Source organism: Pollicipes pollicipes, unplaced genomic scaffold, assembly GCF_011947565.3.
Source record: "Pollicipes pollicipes isolate AB1234 unplaced genomic scaffold, Ppol_2.1 Scaffold_6686;HRSCAF=7923_pilon_pilon_pilon, whole genome shotgun sequence".
Classification (NCBI taxonomy): domain Eukaryota; kingdom Metazoa; phylum Arthropoda; class Thecostraca; order Pollicipedomorpha; family Pollicipedidae; genus Pollicipes; species Pollicipes pollicipes.
The window spans coordinates 1,062,389-1,083,802 of NW_023596921.1; the positions used below are offsets into that span (position 1 = coordinate 1,062,389).

Below are 21,414 nucleotides of genomic sequence, written 5' to 3' on the forward strand. Positions count from 1 at the left end.
CTTTGACCGACCCTTAACCACCTCGCACACGTATGCAGCGGGCGCGCTGACGGGTGTGCAACGTTCGCACGCAAAGCCGGCGCGCGGCCACCTCTGGCCGGGATCGCACGCCGGCGGCCTCTGTGATAACCGCAGCCGCGATAAAACCACACCGGTCAGGGCTGCCCGATCGGTGACCGTTTTTACCCGCGGGGGCACGAGCGTCTTTGTTCCCTGCTGCGGCGGTTGGGGCGACCCGCGGCGGGAGTGATTGGGTGCAGGATAGCCCGCGAGGCGTCGAGGTCACGTCCCCGCCGCTCCCGGTGCTCCCGTGACGCCGGACCGGCTCGCTGGTCCCGGGGCAGCGGCGACGCCGGCGCGTTCGCGACGAAGAACGGTGAGACTGAGGCCGCCGCGAGCAGGGTGAAACCGACGGGTCGGCCAGCACCCAGTGACGTCACATGGGTCATCGCCGGGGGCACTGCCGTGGGGTTCCGCGAGCGACGGCCGGACCGTCACTGCGCCGCGGCGACCCGCGCTGACCTACAATCGACACGGGACCAGCTGGCGGGGGCCACGGCCGGCGGCCTTGGCGGCGCGGTCGAGAGGGAAAGTGTGACGTCACGCGCACCCTGGTGACGTCACGGCCGTCGGAGAAGCCGTGCGGCGGCGCCGGCGTCGGCCACCAGAGTGGCCCGGCCGCCGGGAGACGCGAGGCGCGCCGCCGGAGACGCGCGGAGACGCTGGCGGTGCGGCGAATGCGGCGGAGCGGTGCGGGGGCGAGTGTGCCGCTGGCGGGGTGCTGTGACCGACGCCGCGCCCGGCGCCGCTGACCGACGCGGCCCTGCCCGACACGCCGTCAACATGGAGAAAATGAAAGTGGCCGAGCAGAGGTGAGTTTCACTCTCGGTGCATGCATGCCGCATCGCAATGCGTCGTGATGCAGGCGCATAACGGTATGGGTTGCGAGTGAGACCCTGAGGATGGGTTCATCGTCCGTCCGGGCTCGGCGGTGCTTTTGGACGTGGACGAGAGGCGGCAGCGACTCAAGAGCTCTCTAAAAACCGCTGCAGCCTCGACTGGAGTTCCTGATGTAACACTAGCATCGTCACGGCGAGACAATAAAAACTGGAACCGTACAGGCTGTCGTCATCGCGCGTTCATCTACGTTTTCACAAGCGCGGCACAAAAAGTGCACGTAAGGGTCGCCGACTAACTGGGAAAGACGGTAAACACTGCTAGCCTACATCTTCGACCGCAAAAACACCCAGCCGGATGCCCGTCTAGACCAGTCTTCAAAGAGACACCGGGCGAGATGCATTTCCGCCTAGCACGATGGGTGAATAGCGATGGAAGATTCGGAACATAGAGGCATTGTTTGCACGTTGCCGTTTGGCATCCCTGGCCCGCATTCTGTGTTGTGCTCTCGCTGGTACGCGTAGATTGTTTGGAAATTATCCGTTGCCATCGGTGAAAATCGCAGCGCATTGTAATGGCAGCTAGGGTGCATCTAGTTAGATTTGACCTTCTCGTTCAACCCCGATTGGTATTCTAAACAGATCATTGTGCTTCTTTGTCGATTAGCTTATTGTATACGCTGGCAAACTTTTGGTATCATGGACAAATAATGGACACTGCTTTGGAGGGCAACGCGGAGCCGAAATGGAAGAGCTGAAAACAGGGCCGACACTGTCTTCTGACGCAAACCCATAAAAATTGTGTCCATTACGAAACCAGCAGCCATCTGCTCGCAGAACACGTCCACCTCCTGACGGGGTTTCCGCTCCGGGCCGGTGCCTGTGGCCCCACCCGATCCGTCAGCGTGCCTCCGCGCGGCGACGCCGGCTCGCTCCCCTCTCCGTCATCGGACCTGTCAGCCGCCGGCGGGGCGGCGACGGCCGCTGCTAAAATTGGCTGGAGGCATCGGCGCCGTCGTCAGGCCAGGTGCAATATCCGGCTCGCGAGGCGTCCGCGACCATCAATCACCGGCTCGGCCGCGGCGCTGGCGTGTGGTAACCGAGCCAGCGGCGGCGGCACCCTCGCTGGTCCGACGTCCGGAGCCCCGGCCTGTTGTGTCGTCCGGAGACCTGGTCTGGTGCACCGTCCGGAGACCTGGTCTGGTGCACCGTCCGGAGCTCCGGCCCGGTGCACCGTCCGGGGCCCTGGCCCGGTGTGCCGTCCGGGGCCCCGGTCCGGTGTGCCGTCCGGAGCCCCGGTCCGGTGTGCCGTCCGGGGCCCTGGCCCGGTGCACCGTCCGGGGCCTCGGTCCGGTGTGCCGTCCGGAGCCCCGGTCCGGTGTGCCGTCCGGGGCCCTGGCCCGGTGCATCGTCCGGGGCTCCGGTCCGGTGTACCGCCCGGGGCCCTGGCCCGGTGTGCTGCCCAGAGCCCAGGCCCGGTGTACTGCCCAGAGCCTAGGCCCGGTGTACTGCCCAGAGCCCAGGCCCGGTGTACTGCCCAGAGCCCAGGTCCGGTGTACCGTCCCGAGCCCAGGCCCAGTGTACCGTCCGGAGCCCCGGTCCGGTGTACCGCCCAGAGCCCAGGCCCGGTGTACTGCCCAGAGCCCAGGCCCGGTATACCGTCCGGGACCCTGGCTCGCTGTGCCGTTCGAAGCTCTGGCCTGGTGTACCGCCCAGAGCCCCGGTCCGGTATGCCGTCCGGAGCCCTGGCCTGGTCCGCACCTCGAGCCAGGCCGTTTCCCCTTCCCGGTGATCCAGATGGGCGCGGCGCGCTGGAGGTCGCCCGCTCACCCGGTGGTCGCGGCACGAACGGCCCCGTGACCGCGTTGGCAGCGGTGACGAGGTCGCAGGCGGTTTGCCGCGCCCCGGCACGCAGCTGCCTCCTGCTGACAGAGAGATCTTGTGCACGCACTTCCTGCCGCTCCGACTGCGGGGAGCGCGGCTCGACGGCAAGGGCTGGGGTGCCCGTGTTGGGTGGATGCCGTCTCGTGAGAGCGAAGATCCGTTCCGGCTTGTTCCCCGCGTACGAGTCTCGCACCTCGACTAGGCGCGTCACTATGTACACTTCCAGGGTGCCTGTCCCCCCCTCCCCCTCCCGCCAATGCTCATTTGAGCCCTTCATTGCTCATCTGAGCTCCCCCAATACGCATGAGCAAACAACAGAAGACCGGGCACTGAAATGCAGACGGAAAGTGTCTGAATGCCTGGCACACTTGGTACTGATCACATCACATCAACGTATGACATCACTGGCACTGGCACATCGGCTTAAAACAGGAAGTTTATACTCGGCATGTAACAATTCTGGAGCGGACCACTTTTTAAGGCTCCGGATACACCAGTCAAATTGGCCGAAACCGGGGAGAAATCGGGATTTGGGGGCAGGCGAGACCAGCTTTATTGGCTCAGCCCCCAACCAACTTGAGGAAGGTGACACTCTTAACCTCGATTGCTAAAAACGTTCGCGGTATGAATGTTTGACGCACAGCTCCGCTCTCTTACACCGTCCCGACGTCACGTCATCGTCCTGCAATCGGCTGCTGCCAGCTTCCAGCTCTGAGCCTGGCAAAGACTCCACGCGACCAAACACCCCCGTGAACATTCTTGTAGGTCAACCCCTGCGCTTCACAAAGCCCGGTCGCGACCTTCCGCGGCGTCTTCCCGCTCAGCCAGTCCATGACCGGACAGGCCGGATGTGACCGGCCTCTCCGCGTGCGGGTCACCGACGGTCTCTGACCCGCCGGTGCGGACTGCGGCGCCGGTGTTGGCCGCCTGTGCCGTGTCGGCGTCTCCGACGTGCCTGGCTGCCCGCCGCCGGCCGCCGACAAAGGGGAGCGGCGGGGCTCCGCTCGGCGACAGCGGGCGGCGGCGACCGTGCCGCCGCTCGCTGAGCTGGGCTCGGCGCGACCCCCGCGGCCGACCCGCGCTCGCGCTGCGGTCAGTGACGTCCGCCGCCGTCGCCGCCCCCGCCCCCCACCGCCGTACCACGGCGCGTCGTTATGTTTACCCTGCTCGCACACGGCTCCCAGCCGGTGGCTCAGCCGGGGTGGGCGGGGCGCCGCTGCCAGCGTGCCGCGCGCGTCTCTGTTTGGAGCAGCCGCCCGGCCGACACCGATCCGTCGTTACACATCGCGTTTCGACAGCACGGAAGTGGGCGGGACGGCCGGAGGTTTGCAGGGCGGTCGCGTTGCCCAACGCCGCCGCCGAGCGCATCCCCACGTCTAATTGAGTCTTCTCCTGGCGCCGCCCCGTGTCGTAACGGAGTCAGAGTTCGCGGCGGCGCAGCGGCGGGTGCGACCGGCCGTCGCCCGCGGCTGCCAGGAGCTGCTGGGGGTCGGCTGGACGCTCCGCTGTCGGCCGAGCGTCGGTCGCAGGCCCGCTGTCAGCGGCGTTTCCGGAGGGACGCGCTTGTTTCGCCCACCTCAGTCTGATATCGATAAGAGACCAAACAGGCATTGTTGAAATTCTGGCTCGATAATATGCAGCTGCTTGTGCATGCCTGCTTGCCTGGACAGCGCCTCTGGTGAGCGGGACCCCAGATCTGACGCTGCCAGACGCCGCAGCGACTGCCGCGTCTGGCAGCCGCCCGCGCTGTAAAAACACCGGCCAGTCAGCGCACGCTCGGTCGGCACCTTTGATAGGGAGGACAGGAACTGGTAGGCGGAAGCTGGGGAAGCTCGGCAACAAGGGCGGCCCACTAGTGTCGCCAGAGGCCAGATGGACATGTGGCGTCGCATGTTCTCCCGATGGGCTAGAAAACGATGGCCGACTTATCGAAGCGTCTGCGGAACGGTGGCCTCGTCGGAACCATGAATGCCATCTGCATACGGCACAAGGTCGGGAAGTGTCGCCGGCGCTGTTTAGGGCCGTTATGGAGCCTCTGAAGCGAATCCTTGACATGATCACACGATGCGGTTTAATGCCTTTAGGTGGCCCACATAGGTTGACTGCACACGTGGTGTTCAGCAGATCACCCTCACCGTCACAAAGATCGCATTGGCCCGGCTTGTGCGAGTCCCTGATGGTGCTGCTCCCCGATCCCTGTGCGGGCTCGGCCTCTATATCGTGTGTCCCCATCATTGCCTCGGCTTGTGCGAGTCCCTGACGATGATGAACCCCGATCCCTGTGCGGGCTCGGCCTCTATATTGTGTCCGTCCCCCTCATTGGCTCGGCTTGTACGAGTCCCTGATGCTGCTGCTCCCCGATTCCTGTGTGGGCTCGGCCGCTGTATCGTAGCCGCCCCACCCACGCTGGCTATAGCACTTGTTGCGTCAGAAAGGTGCGGTCGGAATGTCTATCTGAGCCCACGACACGTCCCCGACAGCGGCCCGGCCGCGCTGGCTGGTGTAGCGCCGCACGGTGATGTCACGGTCGGCGCTGGCGCCGACTCAGTGATTAATTCACCAGAGATGCTGCATGTGGCCGCCGAACGGGTCGGCGAGGCGTTCCGACGCGCCCTGGCTGGTACCAATATAGAGCAGCTCGAAGCTTGTTGTCAGGCAACGCGACAGGCTATATGCAATGGGTGACATGACATTTGGGTTTTTAATTTGTATCCAGTTATCTTGAAGTTGGTTAAATCTCTCGTTCGAGTGGCACAACTATTTCGCGGATGACAGGTGCTAGTATAAAGTGCGAGCAAGCAAACCAACTGTCCCTCCGAGTGTAAGGTGGATGCTCGGTGTTTGCTACCTCTTTCAAAGAATTCTCGCGAAAGGATGTTCGAATTTCGAGGCCTGAGCCGCATGGATTGTCTGTTCACTTTCAGCATGACTTCCAAGAATAGCGTTCTTGTCACTCAACACACGGTCCGGTAGGTTTGAATTCCAACGCATCATTTCAATGCTCACCTTTTGGACGCACCGCAAGCGTGTCTAACAAATATGTAGCGGCGTATGTCCACAACACCATGTCTGCACTGTCCAAAGAAACCATGCGCCTGTGCACATTACATACACATTCCCTCGCCACCCTGTAACAGATGCAAACAGCGAAGCGCCGGTCGTGGACAGAGCGTGTTTACACTCAGCGTCTGTCACTGACGCGTCACGAGCGCACCACGCCCTGGAAGTGCTGCCGGCGTCGGCAGCCGGCCACGTCACCGCCGGCCGGCCGGGGTACGCGTGTCGTCCGCCTCCGTCGCCTTCCACCACGTGTGTCCCGGCACGGCAGGTCTGCCGGGTTGGAACGGGCTCTCGACACGACAGGCCTCCCGGACTAGGGCAGGCTCCCGACACGACAGGTCTGCCGGACTAGGGCAGGTTTCCGACACGACAGGCCTGCCGGTCCGCGAACCCCGACGTGGCTGTCGTGCTCGGTGCGGAGCCGCCCGAGCTGGCGCGCCTCGTTTGTGAAGACACGTCATCCTTAGGCTCACAGATTCGGAGACTCCGTCTCGCATCCAGGCACCCGGGTATGGCGAAATTCCTCGCAGCAGCATGGAGAGGCGTGTCATTCCGAGTCGCCAGCTGTCCACCTCACGCCATTCCCCGCCATGGTGACGCTTTCCAATAACTGGTGGTACTGAAACGTGTCAAATTAGCGCAACGCAGGCCCTGCGTAACGACGCGTCACCATTGATAGGTTGACCAAGATGCGGGTTGAACATCCTCTCCCAGCAACTTGCAGATATTTCTATATATTCGCGAATTCCTTGCGTGGCCACGCTCTTGCAGTGGTCGCGAATCGCTGAGGCGTGATGACACCATGCCGCCCTGTTTGTGACACGGCTGACCGGTACAAAAACATGGTTACCCACGCGTGTGGGGGTCTGGCACGCCACTGATGTCGGCGCTGTGCTCAGTCGTCGCCATCTGCTCCTCAGCGCCCGGCATCTCAGCAGCGGCGTCATTCTGCTGAGATGCCAGCTCCGCTGGCGTCAGCGGGCGCCCAGCTGCGGTGATATTCCGGTCGCACACAGCCACGTCTGGCAATCATCGCAGCGCTCTAAAACGGGCCGCATAACTAGGCCAGACGAATTGCATTAGTGAACGCCGCCCGACGGCTTACAAAACGCCACTGGCTCAGCGGTCTGCGGGGGCGGCCGCACGTACGCAAACGGTCCCATCCACTGGTGGGTGCCACGCCACTGCAGCACCGGCTGTGGTGCGAGCCATGTGGGAAATGACTTTGTGGCTTTTATCCTTTATTGGTGACGGCAGAGGAGAGAGAGGGAGAGAGAGCAGCCGAGAGGGAGAGAGAGAGAGAGAGAGAGGAGAGAGAGAGAGAGGAGAGAGAGAGAGAGAGAGAGAGAGAGAGAGAGAGAGAGAGAGAGAGAGAGAGAGAGAGGAGAGAGAGAGAGAGAGAGAGAGAGAGAGAGAGAGAGAGAGAGAGAGAGAGAGAGAGAGAGGAGAGAGAGAGAGAGAGAGAGAGAGAGGAGAGAGAGAGAGAGAGAGAGAGAGAGAGAGAGAAGAGAGAGAGAGAGAGAGAGAGAGAGAGAGAGAGAGAGAGAGAGAGAGAGAGAGAGAGAGAGAGAGAGAGAGAGAGAGAGAGAGAGAGAGAGAGAGAGAGAGAGAGAGAGAGAGAGAGAGAGAGAGAGAGAGAGAGAGAGAGAGAGAGAGAGAGAGAGAGAGAGAGAGAGAGAGAGAGAGAGAGAGAGAGAGAGAGAGAGAGAGAGAGAGAGAGAGAGAGAGAGAGAGAGAGAGAGAGAGAGAGAGAAGTGGGGAAAAGGGAGAATCGGATTTATGAACGACGCCGGCTAACAACAATGAACATTTTGAAGCCTGCGCCATACATGCCACACACTTGATGAAACTTTCCTGACGGGGAGTGGAAAAATATAAACATATCTTCACGTCCTGTGAATTTGGACTGAATTTCTGTGGATTCGCTCAAAATCTAGTGCAAGCATATTGGTTGAAGGGGAGCAGTGCCCACGTGCTTCCTCCCTTGGCTACGACTCCGATTCTTTATGCTGATCTTGATTATACGTTTCTATGCAGGCTTGTTGGTGTCCAACTGCTTTCGTTACATGCCGAACAATGTGAAAAGTGCTCTCCACAGACAAAACAGAAGAAAAAGAAGTGGAGTCATTTTCCCTGTGGTCGGCCCTAACCGGGAAAATCTTGTTTCGATTCGGAGTCAAGTCGACAATCTATTTTTGAACGGCTAGAAAAAGATATGAAGCCAAATTCAGCCCCACAAAGTCACCTCCAGTCAAAGTCGATATCAAATTTGTGTGAACTAAGTCAGAGTCAGAGTGGACTTCGCTCAGCTAGAGCTGAGAAAGGGTCTGAGTCCGCAGCCAGTCGGTGGATCCGGCTGCCGCAGTACTCCCGCCCAAACTTCTGAACAACGATGTCGACGTCCTGCCAGGGCTTCAGTGGGGTAAGGCCTGGGACTGACGCAACAATCAGCTGAATGACACTTTCAATGGCCTGACCTTCTAGTGCTGCATCGTTCGCCTGTTTTTTGTCACGAGTTTTTAGATCTGGCTTTGACCGAGGTGTGTTTACTTGTCGTTTGTGAGCCAGAAGTGGATCTCATCTTCCAAAGTCACATTTGAGAGCTCTAAGATTTGATGGGAGTCACTTAAGCCTTCCACCCTGAAGCGGCCTCCTCTGGTGGCATTATGACTCCCCTGGCACGTTCCTGGAATCCTGGCAATTGGGCGGATGGTTGTGATGACGCGTCCTTGAATCCCGCTGAATATCCGACGCCGTGAAACCAATCCGTTCCACAAAATGTTTAATTTTGTTTTTATTGCTTGATATGAAAGGTGGAGCTGACAGTTCTTGAATTGAGTGACATGCAGCAGATAGGCAGGGTTCTCGCCAAAAACAGCCTGCCGCATCCATCAGAAATCGGTTGACTCAGAGCTCTGGCTGCTGCTCGGTCTGAGAGTAACAATGAACAGTCAGACAGGCTATCTTTTGGTGGAAACGTTTGTTTCGCAAGTTTGTCACAGCCAGCACTGAAGCGGTGTTTGTAGTGATTCGTTCTCTGTTAAGCATTACGAACAATGAAACCAAACAATGGAAGGATTTGGCGCTCGGTATGGTTACGTTGATACACATGGCACAATAGACTTAACCAAGCTCAGTTCAGGCCAAAGAGATATGTCGCTTGATAATCACTTTATTTACATAGTCACTTCATGTGCCATAATTCAAATTTGAATGACGATGCGGTTGAAAAATAAGTTAAATGCCATTGCTGCATCGCGTCGCTAGCATTATGTGTATTTTCCCTGCGGTCTTTGAGGTTTTTCCTACCTTGCTTTACAAGGAATAATCACACGGAGGGCAATGACTCGGATCCTCCATACTTGCATTAGTCAGGGCTGAAATCACGTACGAAAAACAATGTGCAACAAACACGTCATTGCAAACATCATGCACAAGCTATCTCGTTGGTAATAGCATTGGCACACGAGAGGGAGCTGACGGGTGCCAAGCGCGACCGTTCCGAGCGCCCGCGTGGGGAGAGACAGCTGCATGGGCGCATGTCGGAACCAGAGCGGGCGCCTTTGGATGCGGCCGGTCATGAGCCAGCCAACCGCGCTGCAACACCTAAACCACACGGGTGTAGCAAGTGTGACAAAACAGGCGCAAAACGGTACGCCGGCCTCCCTGCCACGGCCAGGGAGAGAGCGCCGGGCGGCTCGCCTGTAACATGGGGGAATGTCGAGCAGGTGGCGGCGCATTGACCCCCACCGCCTGGTCCGGGTTCCTTCCAGATAGCTCGCGTGGTTTTGTGACGGCATTGTCTTTCAGTGTCCGAGCAGGCCAAGGCTAGTCGGCACACGTGACTACCGTTGTTGTTTGGCCAACCTATTGTTTCTCCCGTGCGTCCGGGCTGTGCAGCAGCTCGGAGCTGTTTGACCGGCCGCAGCTGAGGCTCAGCTCCTCCTGTACCCACCCTGGCACAGTCCGCCCACCCGGCACCGTTCACCCACCTCGGCATCGTCCACCCACCCCGGCACCGTCCACCCACCCTGGCACCGTCCACCCACCTCGTGCACTAACCTCGGCACCGTACACCCGCCCCGGCACCGTCCATCCACCTCGGCATCGTCCACCCACCCTGGCACCGTCCACCCACCTCGGCACCGTGCACTAACCTCGGCACCGTTCACCCGCCTCGGCACCGTCCACCCACCTCGGCACCGTGCACTAACCTCGGCACCGTACACCCGCCCCGGCACCGTCCATCCACCTCGGCATCGTCCACCCACCCCGGCACCGTCCACCCACCCCGGCACCGTAAACCCACCCCGGCACCGTCCACCCACCCCGGCACCGTCCAACCACCTCGGCACCGTACACCCACCCCGGCACCGTCCACCCACCTCGGCACCGTACACCCACCCCGGAACCGTGCAATCACCCCGGCACTCACCTCGGCACTCCGACAAAGTCCGGCGTCTGCGTGGGCGTTGCACGTGGCTTGTAGTGTACCACTATGCACCAAACCACTTTGCGATGATGACCTTAAAGTTGTATTGCAACGGCCATGGTTGGTCATATCACGCTTAAGTAGATAAGAATCCAGTCAACGGACGATCAAAGACAGCATGCAAGAAAGGAAAACACATTTGATATGCAAAGCAGAATCCGCTGCGTCGCGGTAACTGACCCACCGAGCACTCTGTCTCCAGCCTTCTTATCTCGTGACAATAAAGCGAAATTCCGCTAACAGTGGTCGACAGTGGATGCCCTGAGGGTATCTGTGCATGCACACGACTTTGCATAAGCCGTGCTTCGAGCCGCGCCATGCGCCGCCCACAGACCACAGGCGCCGTGCTGACCCCTGCCCTGACCCCCGACCTGACGGCTGACCTGCTGCCCGCAGGCCGAAGGTGACGCCGTGCCGGTCGCGGCTGCGTCCGCGCCGCCCGCGATTCCTGCGCGCCGGCTACCTGCGGAACGCGGCCAGCTTCCTGGCGTTCACGGCCCTGTACGCCGGCGTTAACGTCGTGCTCTTCAGCTGGCGCGTGTGGCAGTACCGGGACCGGTCGCTGCTCGAGCGCATGGCCAGAGGCACAGGTGAGTCACTGCAGGGGTGGGCAGGGGTGAGACACCGCAGAGGTGGGCAGGGGTGAGACACTGCGCAGGTGGGCAGAGGTGAGACACTGCAGAGGTGGACAGCGGTGAGACACCGCAGAAGTGGGCAGGGGTGAGACACCGCAGAGGTGGGCAGGGGTGAAACACTGCAGAGGTGGGCAGAGGTGAGACACTGCGGAGGTGGACAGCGGTGAGACACCGCAGAAGTGGGCAGGGGTGAGACACTGCAGGGTTGGGCAGCGGTGAGACACTGCAGAGGTGGGCAGGGGTGAGACACTGCAGAGGTGGACAGGAGGACACGGGTGAGACACTGCAGAGGTGGGCAGCGGTGAGACACTGCAGAGGTGGACAGGAGGACACGGGTGAGACACTGCAGAGGTGGGCAGGAGTGAGACATTGCAGAGGTGAACAGGGGTGAGACAGTGCAGAGGTGGACTGCAGGGGTTGACAGGGGGACACGGGTGAAGCGCTGCAGAGGTGGACAGGGGACATGGGTGAGACACTGCAGGGTTGGACAGGGGGACATAGGTGAGACACTGCAGGAGTAGACAGGGGGCCACGGGTGAGACACTGCAGAGGTGGGCAAGGACGAATGTGAGACGCAGGAGATAGTAAGGACAACACGGAAGGCACTGCATGTAGCTAGGAGCACCATGGCGAGTCTGGGTTTCACGGGATTATTAAGAAGAGGCGTTACGATAACGGCGTAACGGATTAAATGATTGTTCGGACTATCGTCTTCATGCGGTATGCTAGTATCTACACAGAAAAAAGAGAACGATGGCCGGAACAGCTATTTCGTCCCGAGATATAAGAATGGCTGAACCTATTTAAAACTACGGCAAAGATCAAGGGTGCAGGAAAAACATCAGCTCTAACTACACAGAGATGGCTGGGTCAAGCCATTCCTTATCAGCTGTTTTTTATGCACTGGTTCTCGCACATGGGTCATGGCGTGCAGCACTGTGCCATGTAAGGGTCGAGGTCAGGCGCGTTTTAATATGACTTGACATTCCCACTAATAACCGATTCAGCTTAAACGGCGGGAGAATTAAGCCTCAATATCACATCGCATGAGCAACCTTGGTGCCGAACTTACAGAAATGTTGTGTCACGCTTCTATTACCTAAGCGATTACGTTTCCGCCAAGAGACAACCCGCGAGCGAAACGTCTCTGCACGCTTTAGAAACGGGCGGAGAATCGGCCGAATGAAAAGGAGTCTGATTGATCAACAGAGCCAATCGTGCCTGATCGAAGAGGTGCTTTCACTAGTGAAACGTGCCAGTACTCGTGGCCGTTTCGCGAAGCAAGTCGTGACTAGAAGATCGCGGCCGACCATCGACAAAATCTCCTCCCCTCCGCCATCGTTTTGTCACCGACTATGATCACACATTCAAGGTGTAATATGTTGTATGTTGGGCTCAGCAAGCCGTCGTCGTCTATGACTAAAGCTTTGCGCGTAATCTCCAACAAATATGCAGCGTATATTTTGTTTTTCTTTAGCTACAGGGGCGGTTGGTTCAAACATAGCCTTAAACGTCATCCGTGCCCGGGTGCTTCCGTTCAGGAATCTGCTCTATGCACCATCTTGTCTGCGCCACTGAGGGCCAGAGGGTTCCGGTATCCCCCGCCATCGGCTCCCTCCACCACCGATTGGAGACTACGGCGGCCTGCCCCGGCTCCGCCGAGCTCCAGCCAGCACGCCCAGCGCCAGCTGCGGTCCGGCTCACCCGGCCACCGCCGTAGCATGGCCGCTGGGCCTACACCTTACAGCGGCCTGCCCCGTCTCCTCCGAGCTCCAGCTAGCGCGCCCAGCGCCAGCTGCGGTCCGGCTCACCCGGCCACCGCCGGAGCACGGCCGCTGGGCCCACACCTTACAGCGGCCTGCCCCGGCTCCTCCGAGCTACAGCTAGCGCGCCCAGCGCCAGCTGCGGCCTGGCTCACCCGGCCACCGCCGGAGCACGGCCGCTGCGCCCACACCTTACAGCGGCCTGCCCCGGCCCCTCCGAGCTCCAGCCAGCACGCCCAGCGCCAGCTGCGGCCCGGCTCACCCGGCCACCGCCGGAGCACGGCCGCTGCGCCCACACCTCCCACCTTCTGCTTTGCTGCGCGGCGCCAGGTTTGCCGCCGTGATTGCATCAGCGGCACCGGCGCGCTGGCGGCCGGACCCGGCCGAGCCGACCCTGACCGGCCAGCGCGACTCGCCGTCCGCCGGCGACCTTGCTAACGGTAGCATCCAGCTAATAGGCCAATCAGCAACCGGCGGCCCACCCCCGGTTTGGCAACATCATCTGGCATCGCCCGCGGCGCCGAGCCCGTCTACTGCGACTCGAAGCCCCAGCTCGGCCGGCCGCCTAGCTCCCACACGACCGCGTCTGATCGGGGGTGTCCGGCGGGACAGGGTGGAAATTGGGGTTATGCGAGCGCGCGATCTACTTTTGCTAAAATGTGCCGGTGGGAGGTGACAGGTCTTAGGAGGAGGCAGTTTTACTCACGGGAGGTCTTAGGGTATACGGCAGTTTTACAGCCGTGTTTGATCTCCGTGTATGGAGTGGTCGTTTTGCAACCGTGTAGCTGTAAAGGGACAGTGTCAGAGTCCAACAGATCAAGTTCAGTTAGCCTCCATTCGCCAGGCACAGCGCTTCGTGAACTACGACATGGAAATGCAGGAGTCCACGATGAACTACCAAACGTAGCGTTGCATGGGTCGTGGAGATGAGTCTTCGAGCTCTTTTGAAACAGCTGTCCTGATGTTTGCCATTCCTTATCCATAAACATAGCGCGGCGGGGCAGTAACGATCGTTTGCGAAAGCTGATGCGATCTGGTGAACTTTCAGGTGATGCCAACCGATGCGAATATTGCGAAACCAAGGCCTTTTGTAAGGACTTTTGGGGACAACCCAATGACATGACTGATCTCGAACTAGGATTAACATAACCAACCGACCCCAAATTCGAATTTTCCTCGGATTAAGGCTTCTGTATTTTTACGCCCAGATGGATGAAGGCAAAAGTATGGCAACTTGGTTATGGTAAATAGCTGGGTTATAACAGGTTTATGTGGTACAGAATAAGTCTACATATTACATATATGATGCGGTTATAATAAACTGCGCCAGAAAGGCTGCCAGGTGGGGAATATTTGGTCGGTGGGCAACAAAACTTGGCCCAGTGCGGGGTATTATTCAGTGCTTAACATACTGAAAATTCCTTACATGCGGCCCGGTATCATGAAAACATATTTGACATATTGTAGTAAATATTGATTTCACAGTCTTATGCAGCCGGCAGGCGTCGCACCATCTCACGAACACATGAGCTGCAAGCGGACACCCCGTCCCAGGGCCCCAGGGCAGGGAATCTGCACCTGAGAAGCTCGCAACGCGATTTATGTTTGTGTGCGCATGTGCATGACTCGCTACTGCCGCTCCGAGGAGTTGTGAACAAAACCAGGATTAAGTTCTTTTATCCACAGTGTTGACCCCAATCCAAGGAGTTGATCACCTTCTCCTCACCGTTCGCGGGCTTATTTTCGGCTACATAATCGCGCATTTGGAGTCTGACAACCTGTACAGATATCTAGTTGTTTTACGGATCTCTCAGCGCACAACATTATCAGATGTCTTTGACACACGGGTCTCTCTGTTCCACCTCGGTCCGTCGTGGGCCCTGTCGGCAGCTTCAGAGACGGTAATGACGCACAGGACAACAAAATGCCACTCAATCACTGCCATTAGCGTCCTTTTCCCACATCGAGCCCTGTGCCACGGAGAAAATCGTCGTGGGCTTTCGCCACGGCCGGCCGACCGCTGAAGAGTGGCACGCCTGTCGAGTGCTGGCACTCATCATGTCCGCGGACACCCATCACGCCCGCTGATCCCATCACGTCCGCTGAGCTCCGCCCTGGCCACTGGGTGCAGAGCCCCGTTAAGTCTGTTGTGTGCCATCGTGTCTGCTGATCTCACGTCCTGATCCTCACGACGTCCGCTGATAAGTCGCGCGCTGATTCCCATCACATTCGCTGATGGGTCCCATCATGTCCGCTGACACCACTCCGCGCGCTGGTCCCCGTCACGTTCGCTGATCAGTCCCATCATGTCGACTGACACCACTTCGCGCGCTGATCCCCATCACGTCCGCTGATATTCCCATCATGTCGGCTGATGCCCTGCCGCGCGCTGATTACGTCCGCTGATGATTCCCATCGTGTAGGCTGATGCCATGCCGCGTGTTGATGCCCACCGCGTCCACCAGGGTTTTGCCTCAACTTCGACTGCGCCGTGGTGCTGTTGCTGGTGCTGCGACGCGTGCTGACCTGGCTCCGGACGAGGCACGTCGGCCAGCTGCTTCCGCTCGAGCACCACATCTATCTGCACAAGATGGCCGGCTGGTCCGTCTACATCCTCAGCAGCGCGCACACCCTCTTCCACATGGCCAACTTCGGTGAGCGGCGGCCGCCGGCGGGCGGACCGGCCTGTGAGATGCGCCGGGGTGAGCTGCTTGGCATGCAGCTGACGTCACCGGCGAGACGTGGGAGGCTGCTCTTGTTTGTGGACTGTCGGGCGTACTGCTTTTGATTGTGTCGGTCCGTATCACGGAGCATGTAGTGGCGATCCGCGAGGCCTGGTAGCGGCCGTCACTGTTTGAGTCAGTTGGAATAAGGTAATTCTTTCCTTGTCTTCTGTCATCATGGATGCATCGACGGAAATGCTCCTTCTTTCAAATATGGCAGCATTTGTGCTGCTCTCACATGTGGTAGCACATTCGGTCATGGCGTTGCGGAGAAGCTTACTGATCAGCATTACAAAAGCTGGAATATGTCATTGTTCTGCATCAGTCGCTACTGAAAGGAACGCCCTTTAGAAAAGAATTGCCATCTAGATCTAAGAAGTATACAGAGTTCACAATGGATTTAATAGGCCTGATCCCTTGAACTACGTAGAGCGTAGCGTAAGTTTGTTGGCGTAAAGCGGCCAAAAACGTAAACTGACTAGCGTGACGTAAATTCAAACGGTAATTTCAATGTTGCCTTCCGTTCGCTTTTTGTGCCGTGCTAATACCGCGGTGCTCTGATTTTAATGTGGTGCCTTGTGGGAGAAGGGTGGCAGGTGCTTTTAGATACGTTTGTATTTATTAAGGTGTTCAGATACGAAAGCAATTACAATGATGCACTCAGATATTAAGGCACTTTCGGCAAAAGCATTTCGGTGAGGTTATCGGAAAAAACATCGCAATTCTAGTCAAATTTCCGTGGTTATGCCGCTGCTTGAGCTGTTTGGTAACCCTGATCTCTTAAATCTAAAAGATCATTGGTTTCAATGACAGTATTTATCGAAACATGCACTTTTCACGTCGCAGTCCTTTCATTTGTGATGGGCCTTATGCGAACGGGTGAAAACATCTAAGAAAACTAACTCATTCTCGCCTACGTGGTCTTGTTATGAAACTCAAGGGTGTTGGCGCTTCATTCCGCCATAAGCCAGCTGACCTTGCGTGCGACCCTGTCGACGGGAGTGATCGTGCGGCCGCGGCCAGGGCGTGACCTCGCCGCCGATCCCGGCCGACCTGGCGACCTCACTGCCACCCGCTCCACAGTGAACATGTCGCAGAGCTCGGGGGTCACGGTGCAGGACTACCTGTTCGACACGTCCATGGGCATCGGCTGGTTCGCCGGCTCTGCCAACATCACGGGGATCGCGCTTCTCATCATTCTTACCATCATGGTCATCTGCTCGCATCGGGCCGTCAGGAAGTCCGGCTACTTTGAGGTCAGTGCGGCCGGTCCGACCGCAGGCTGGAGGACAGGGCGCTGGTCTGGCGGCGCGCGGTCTGCCGCTGACGGCACGAACTGGTCCCATGCGCTCCCACGTGCGTGCTGTGTGGCTGCAGGGCATTATCTTTTTGTGGGGTTTCGAGCGCTTGGCTCGTAAGCCGCACTTCGTAAACACCGATGCAGATAGAATATTTCATTTCATACCATTAGCCATGGCATGGCACGATCTTATAAGTTACAATATTGTAATCACGTATTACCCAGGCGTCACAGTTCACAAACGCCGCACACAGAACGCACGGCAACATGAACAGACGCATCCGAGTTCCAAAACACCGTTTTGTCATGTCGCTGGGCTCCCACATACCAGTGGGGCTCACAGCCCGGTCCCTAATGACGCTCCCATTTCCCTTCACCTCCTCTCGTGTTGGCCGCCGTTCGGGATCGTTGGCCAGCGGGGAGCGAGGCCGCATGTCTCGAGGGCACGTGCCCGTCGCTCTAATTGGTCCGTTTGTTTGCGTCGCCCGCATCCGACGGCTGATCCACCACAGAGGTCGGCTGCGCCCGGCGTAAAAAGCGGCCAGGCCGCGCGTGACGGCGTGACGGGCGGCGTAACGGGCGGCGTGACGGGCGGCGTGACCGCGCGCCGGGGACGGGTAAGGTCGCCGCGGCAGCCGTCGGCGCCGGCTCGAGCCCGCCGCCGTCCGCCGGCGCAGGGACGGCCGGCGCTCCGGGCCCGCCCGCGGACCGAGAGGACGCTGAGTACGGCCGGCGGCGGCGAAGGCTGCGCTGCTGAGATCGAGTGTTCGCAGTTCAAGAGCACTGCTGAGTGGGCTGAACCTTCGGTAAGAGTGCCAATTGGCAAGTTCATTGCAGCTGGTGCAGTTTTGACTTGGGTCTTGACATCGGCTTTTTCGGGTCAGCGAGAAGGTCGAACATTGAGGAGGGTGATCACGGCATAGGTTCAGATTTGGACGAGCAGCACGGCGGCAAAAAGAACAGAAATGCTGATGAGGTGCGGTTGAAAATGTATTTATCGCCGGCCATGCAAACGCAGCAGGACAGCGATCGAAACAAATGTCATCGGGAGCCGCAGACCTTCAGGTAATCTGAGCTATCAACGAATGATGACATCGGACCTGCGTTGTAAGCTCACATCCACCAATCCCACGCACATGATTGCGTTCAAGGACCTTACAATTCGGCAATGCACCTCCAGTCAACTCAGACGGCACTGAACCTCATGGTCCCACACGGGGACGCTTTAAAGCATGATATGTCTGCGACAAGGAAGATGTGCCATGCCGAAGAGCTGCCGGCTCGGCGCGCGAGGCAGGCTTCCCGCCGCCGCTGTGCAGAGGGTCATGTTGTGGTGCCGTCACTGGTGGTATTGACCTACTTGTATGCGAGACACGCCGCCGCCGCCGCCGCTACCGCTGTTGCCAAGTTTGCATAACGCCAGCGGTTGCGTGTTCGGTGTGCATGCCGCTGCCCTGAGCCGGAGCGCCGGTGCGCGCCGACAGCGCCGGCGTCGGAAGTCGCCCGCGCCGACGCCGACGCCGACGCGTCGGTGTCGGCGCGCGGACCGCCGGCGACACGTGGAGGAACCGGTGACGCGGCGTGTCCCCCGGCGGGCCCCCGCGCGGCGACCGATGCCGTGGAGTCGGCCGGACGGCCGCGGCACTTTCACCGAACGGTCGTCCCCGAGCCGCGGACCCTCACGGCAGCTGGCCAAAGGTCCCGCGCGCCGTCGGTGGCGTCGGTCGAGGAGCAGGCTCGACGTCAGGAGACGGCCGACGGCGGGAATGTGGGCGGCTGGGCTCCTCTGTCGGTCATTATCGGCGATGACTCGACCCGGTCAGCAGGCGTCGGTGGCTGGTGCACGCCGTTGCTCCGAAGTTCGCGCAGGCCACGGTCTTCATGACACCCAGCCGTCCGCCCCAAAGATCTGCAGACGTCACCTGACCGATCGAAGCTTTCGTCCTCCGCAGTGCAATGCGCTGTGGCCTTCACATGCCTTGCGAGAATGCCGAGGCATTTGTGGTGACCTTTGCTCCGGTGGCGTTGCGTCTCCGAAATCCCTGTTCAAAAGACACAAATCCCTTTGTGCTCTCGTCCGAACTAGCCCTCTGCGAGACAGGAACAGTGTCTCTTTAACCAAAAGTAGCCACAAAACCAGTGGCGACTCAGCCTACTTACTCAGCGTCGGACAGGACGTGCTGATGATGACCGCGCGCCGTGGACGAGATGACGTGCGTGGCCGGCGGCGGGGGAAGTCCGCGCGCCGGGCTCGGGGTCACGCCTCACCTGCTCTGACCCGGCCCGGCCGTGCCAGGCGCGGCGCCGTCGACCTTCGGGCCGGCATCGGTTGCGAAAATCTCGGGCGTCCGTGGCGCAGCGCGCGCCGCCTCCCAGGGCCGCTGCAACGGACGACTGGGGCGACGAGCCACGGGACACGGGACACTCGAGACACGAGACACGAGACACTGGACACGGGACACGGGACACGAGACACGGGACACGGGACCATCAGGACACGAGACACAAGGGGCTCTGAACTCCGGACAGTCGGAACACGGGACCACGACCCAGACAGTCAGGCACGGGTCCGTTCGATGACGGACTAGAGATGGTCGGGACATGTGAAGGGACAGTCGGGGCACGGGACCGGGAGGAGAGAGCCGGGGTGCAATTGGGACGGTTTAGACACGGTGTGCGTGACGGGACACTGAAGGGGAACGAACAGCAGGCTGTGAATATGCAGTGTGCGATGTGACCATCTGATGCCCACAAATGTGGACGGCTGGTCGGGGGACAGTGGCCATGACTGAGGACCAGCAGTGAATATTATGGGATGAGCTTGCGGGCAAAAGGATGAGCATAATGGTGAATTCTAAGCACATCTCCTTAGGAAGAAGACGCTGTATCAGATGACCTTGCTGCATATTGATGGTCTCGATAACGTAGCTCAAAACATGCGCTACACCTGTTAAAAACCCGCATACAGTGCCAGAAATACTGTCATGCCAGCCTAACCCTGGTATGCATGCTGCTGTACTCATCGTGCGGCATGGCACACAGCATGGTGCTGTTTGGACAGACCAGACAGCGCCAGGCTCGCCAAGGCAGTCCAGTCTGGCCCTCCAGCCCGCGGGCCAGGCGCTCAGTCTGGCGACCCCCAGCATAAACCGGACGCGGGCACCGGGTTATCCGAAACAGGGGCCCGATTCGGACAAAAGCGCGCGCCGGCGTGGCGGGAAGCGACTCGCCGGCGCCGCGAGGTCAGCTGGTGGTGGGACCGAGAGATCGGTCGATCGCGTCGGCTGCGGCCTCGCCGCCGGCGCGCTCGCCCGCTGACCTCTTTTCACAAGACGCCAAGCACCCGGTCCGGCCGGCTCCGGCGGGGACAGGGCGCGTGACACCGGGCGTTTGCGGGCATTGCCACCCGTGTCGGCAGCCACGATTTGCGCTGACCAACGCCCGCGGCGGCCACTCCAGTTAGTGGCAATTGGCGGCCGTGCTGATTGAATTCACGGGGCTGGCACACGGTGAGAAGATTGCGAATTTACGCGGCAGGCACTTACAGTGACGACGGTTGTTTGCTGACGGGGAACCAGGCGAGAACTGGTGATAATTATAACACGCGAGACAGCCGGGCAGAGTAACGGCCCAATGATTGCGAATGGCCGACGCCGCCGCTCGTTGGCGGTCTTTCGGCGCCATCTCGCGGTCACAGCCGCGCACCGGAGCGCCGGCGGCGGCGGCGGTGGAGGGGGGGGGGGGGGGGCGCGTTTGAAGCCGTCTGTCACCGTCCCCCCATTAGCGGCGGAGGCGGACACAGCGAACTGCAGATACCATCTGCAGCGAATTGGCGCCCGCTGACCTGGTTCGCCGTGGAACGACACCAGCGGAGGGCCCGGACGCCAGCTGCAGTGGCGGACCACGCGCGTCACGAAACCTTGATCCAAAAGACGCCATTGATGCATGGCATATCACAATCAATCTTGACCCGCTGTTGCAATGCGTTCCTGAGAAACGTGGGCTTCATTATTATGGAAAGCCAGCGTCAGTTGTTTTGAAACAGGTTCTATTATGGGCATCTGCACAACAGCGTGGCCTGCTGACAGGTCAGTGAGAACAGGGTGATCTGGCTTATATTCTTTGGTTTTAAGAAACTTGGCTCAGCCTTTTCAATGTGCAACACACTTCGTGTGCTGAATGTGCCAGATGTTGGGTAACTGAGATAGCCAAAAGAGACACAAAGGCAAAGATCACGAGCCATCAGAAGCCGTAAATCCTGGAGCGCGATTCGGAATAATACGCTTCGTTGCCCCACCGTTGGACGCGTATCGTGAGCTCCACGACTCGCATTTGCATTTTGTGACACGCTTCCCCCTCACCAGCCTTTCCGTGTAGCGTGTCAATGCGCCAATACTTGGCAGGATGGGCCTGATCTAACTTGATATCATCACATACAGCAGGGCAATAGCCGAGCTTGTGAGTCTTACGTGCGCAAAGATGCCGGTACCATACGATCCCTTTGCACGCGCAATTCATAGCCCAGTCTAGGAAACGAAATATTTCAGCTGTTCCACTGGTCTAGGATGAAGCAGAGATGAATTATCGGTTGCGAGTAAAGCACTTCTCGCCGAGCCCCTGCAGTGTTTTGTCAACTAGGTGTCATCAGAGACGGTTTTGAC

At 59.3% G+C, this 21,414-nt stretch overlaps 1 protein-coding gene across 1 annotated transcript in view; it reads left to right on the forward strand.

The window, feature by feature from the left end:
- Nucleotides 1-740: 740 nt before the first annotated feature.
- Nucleotides 741-21,414, forward strand: part of LOC119108599 (NADPH oxidase 5) — a 39,931-nt gene continuing 19,257 nt past the window's right edge. The window contains exons 1-4 of the mRNA XM_037232187.1: nucleotides 741-872; nucleotides 10,729-10,922; nucleotides 15,196-15,384; nucleotides 16,537-16,709. Coding sequence (XP_037088082.1) covers nucleotides 844-872; nucleotides 10,729-10,922; nucleotides 15,196-15,384; nucleotides 16,537-16,709 — 585 coding nt within the window. The 5' untranslated portion in view covers nucleotides 741-843. The remainder of the gene's footprint in view (nucleotides 873-10,728; nucleotides 10,923-15,195; nucleotides 15,385-16,536; nucleotides 16,710-21,414) is intronic.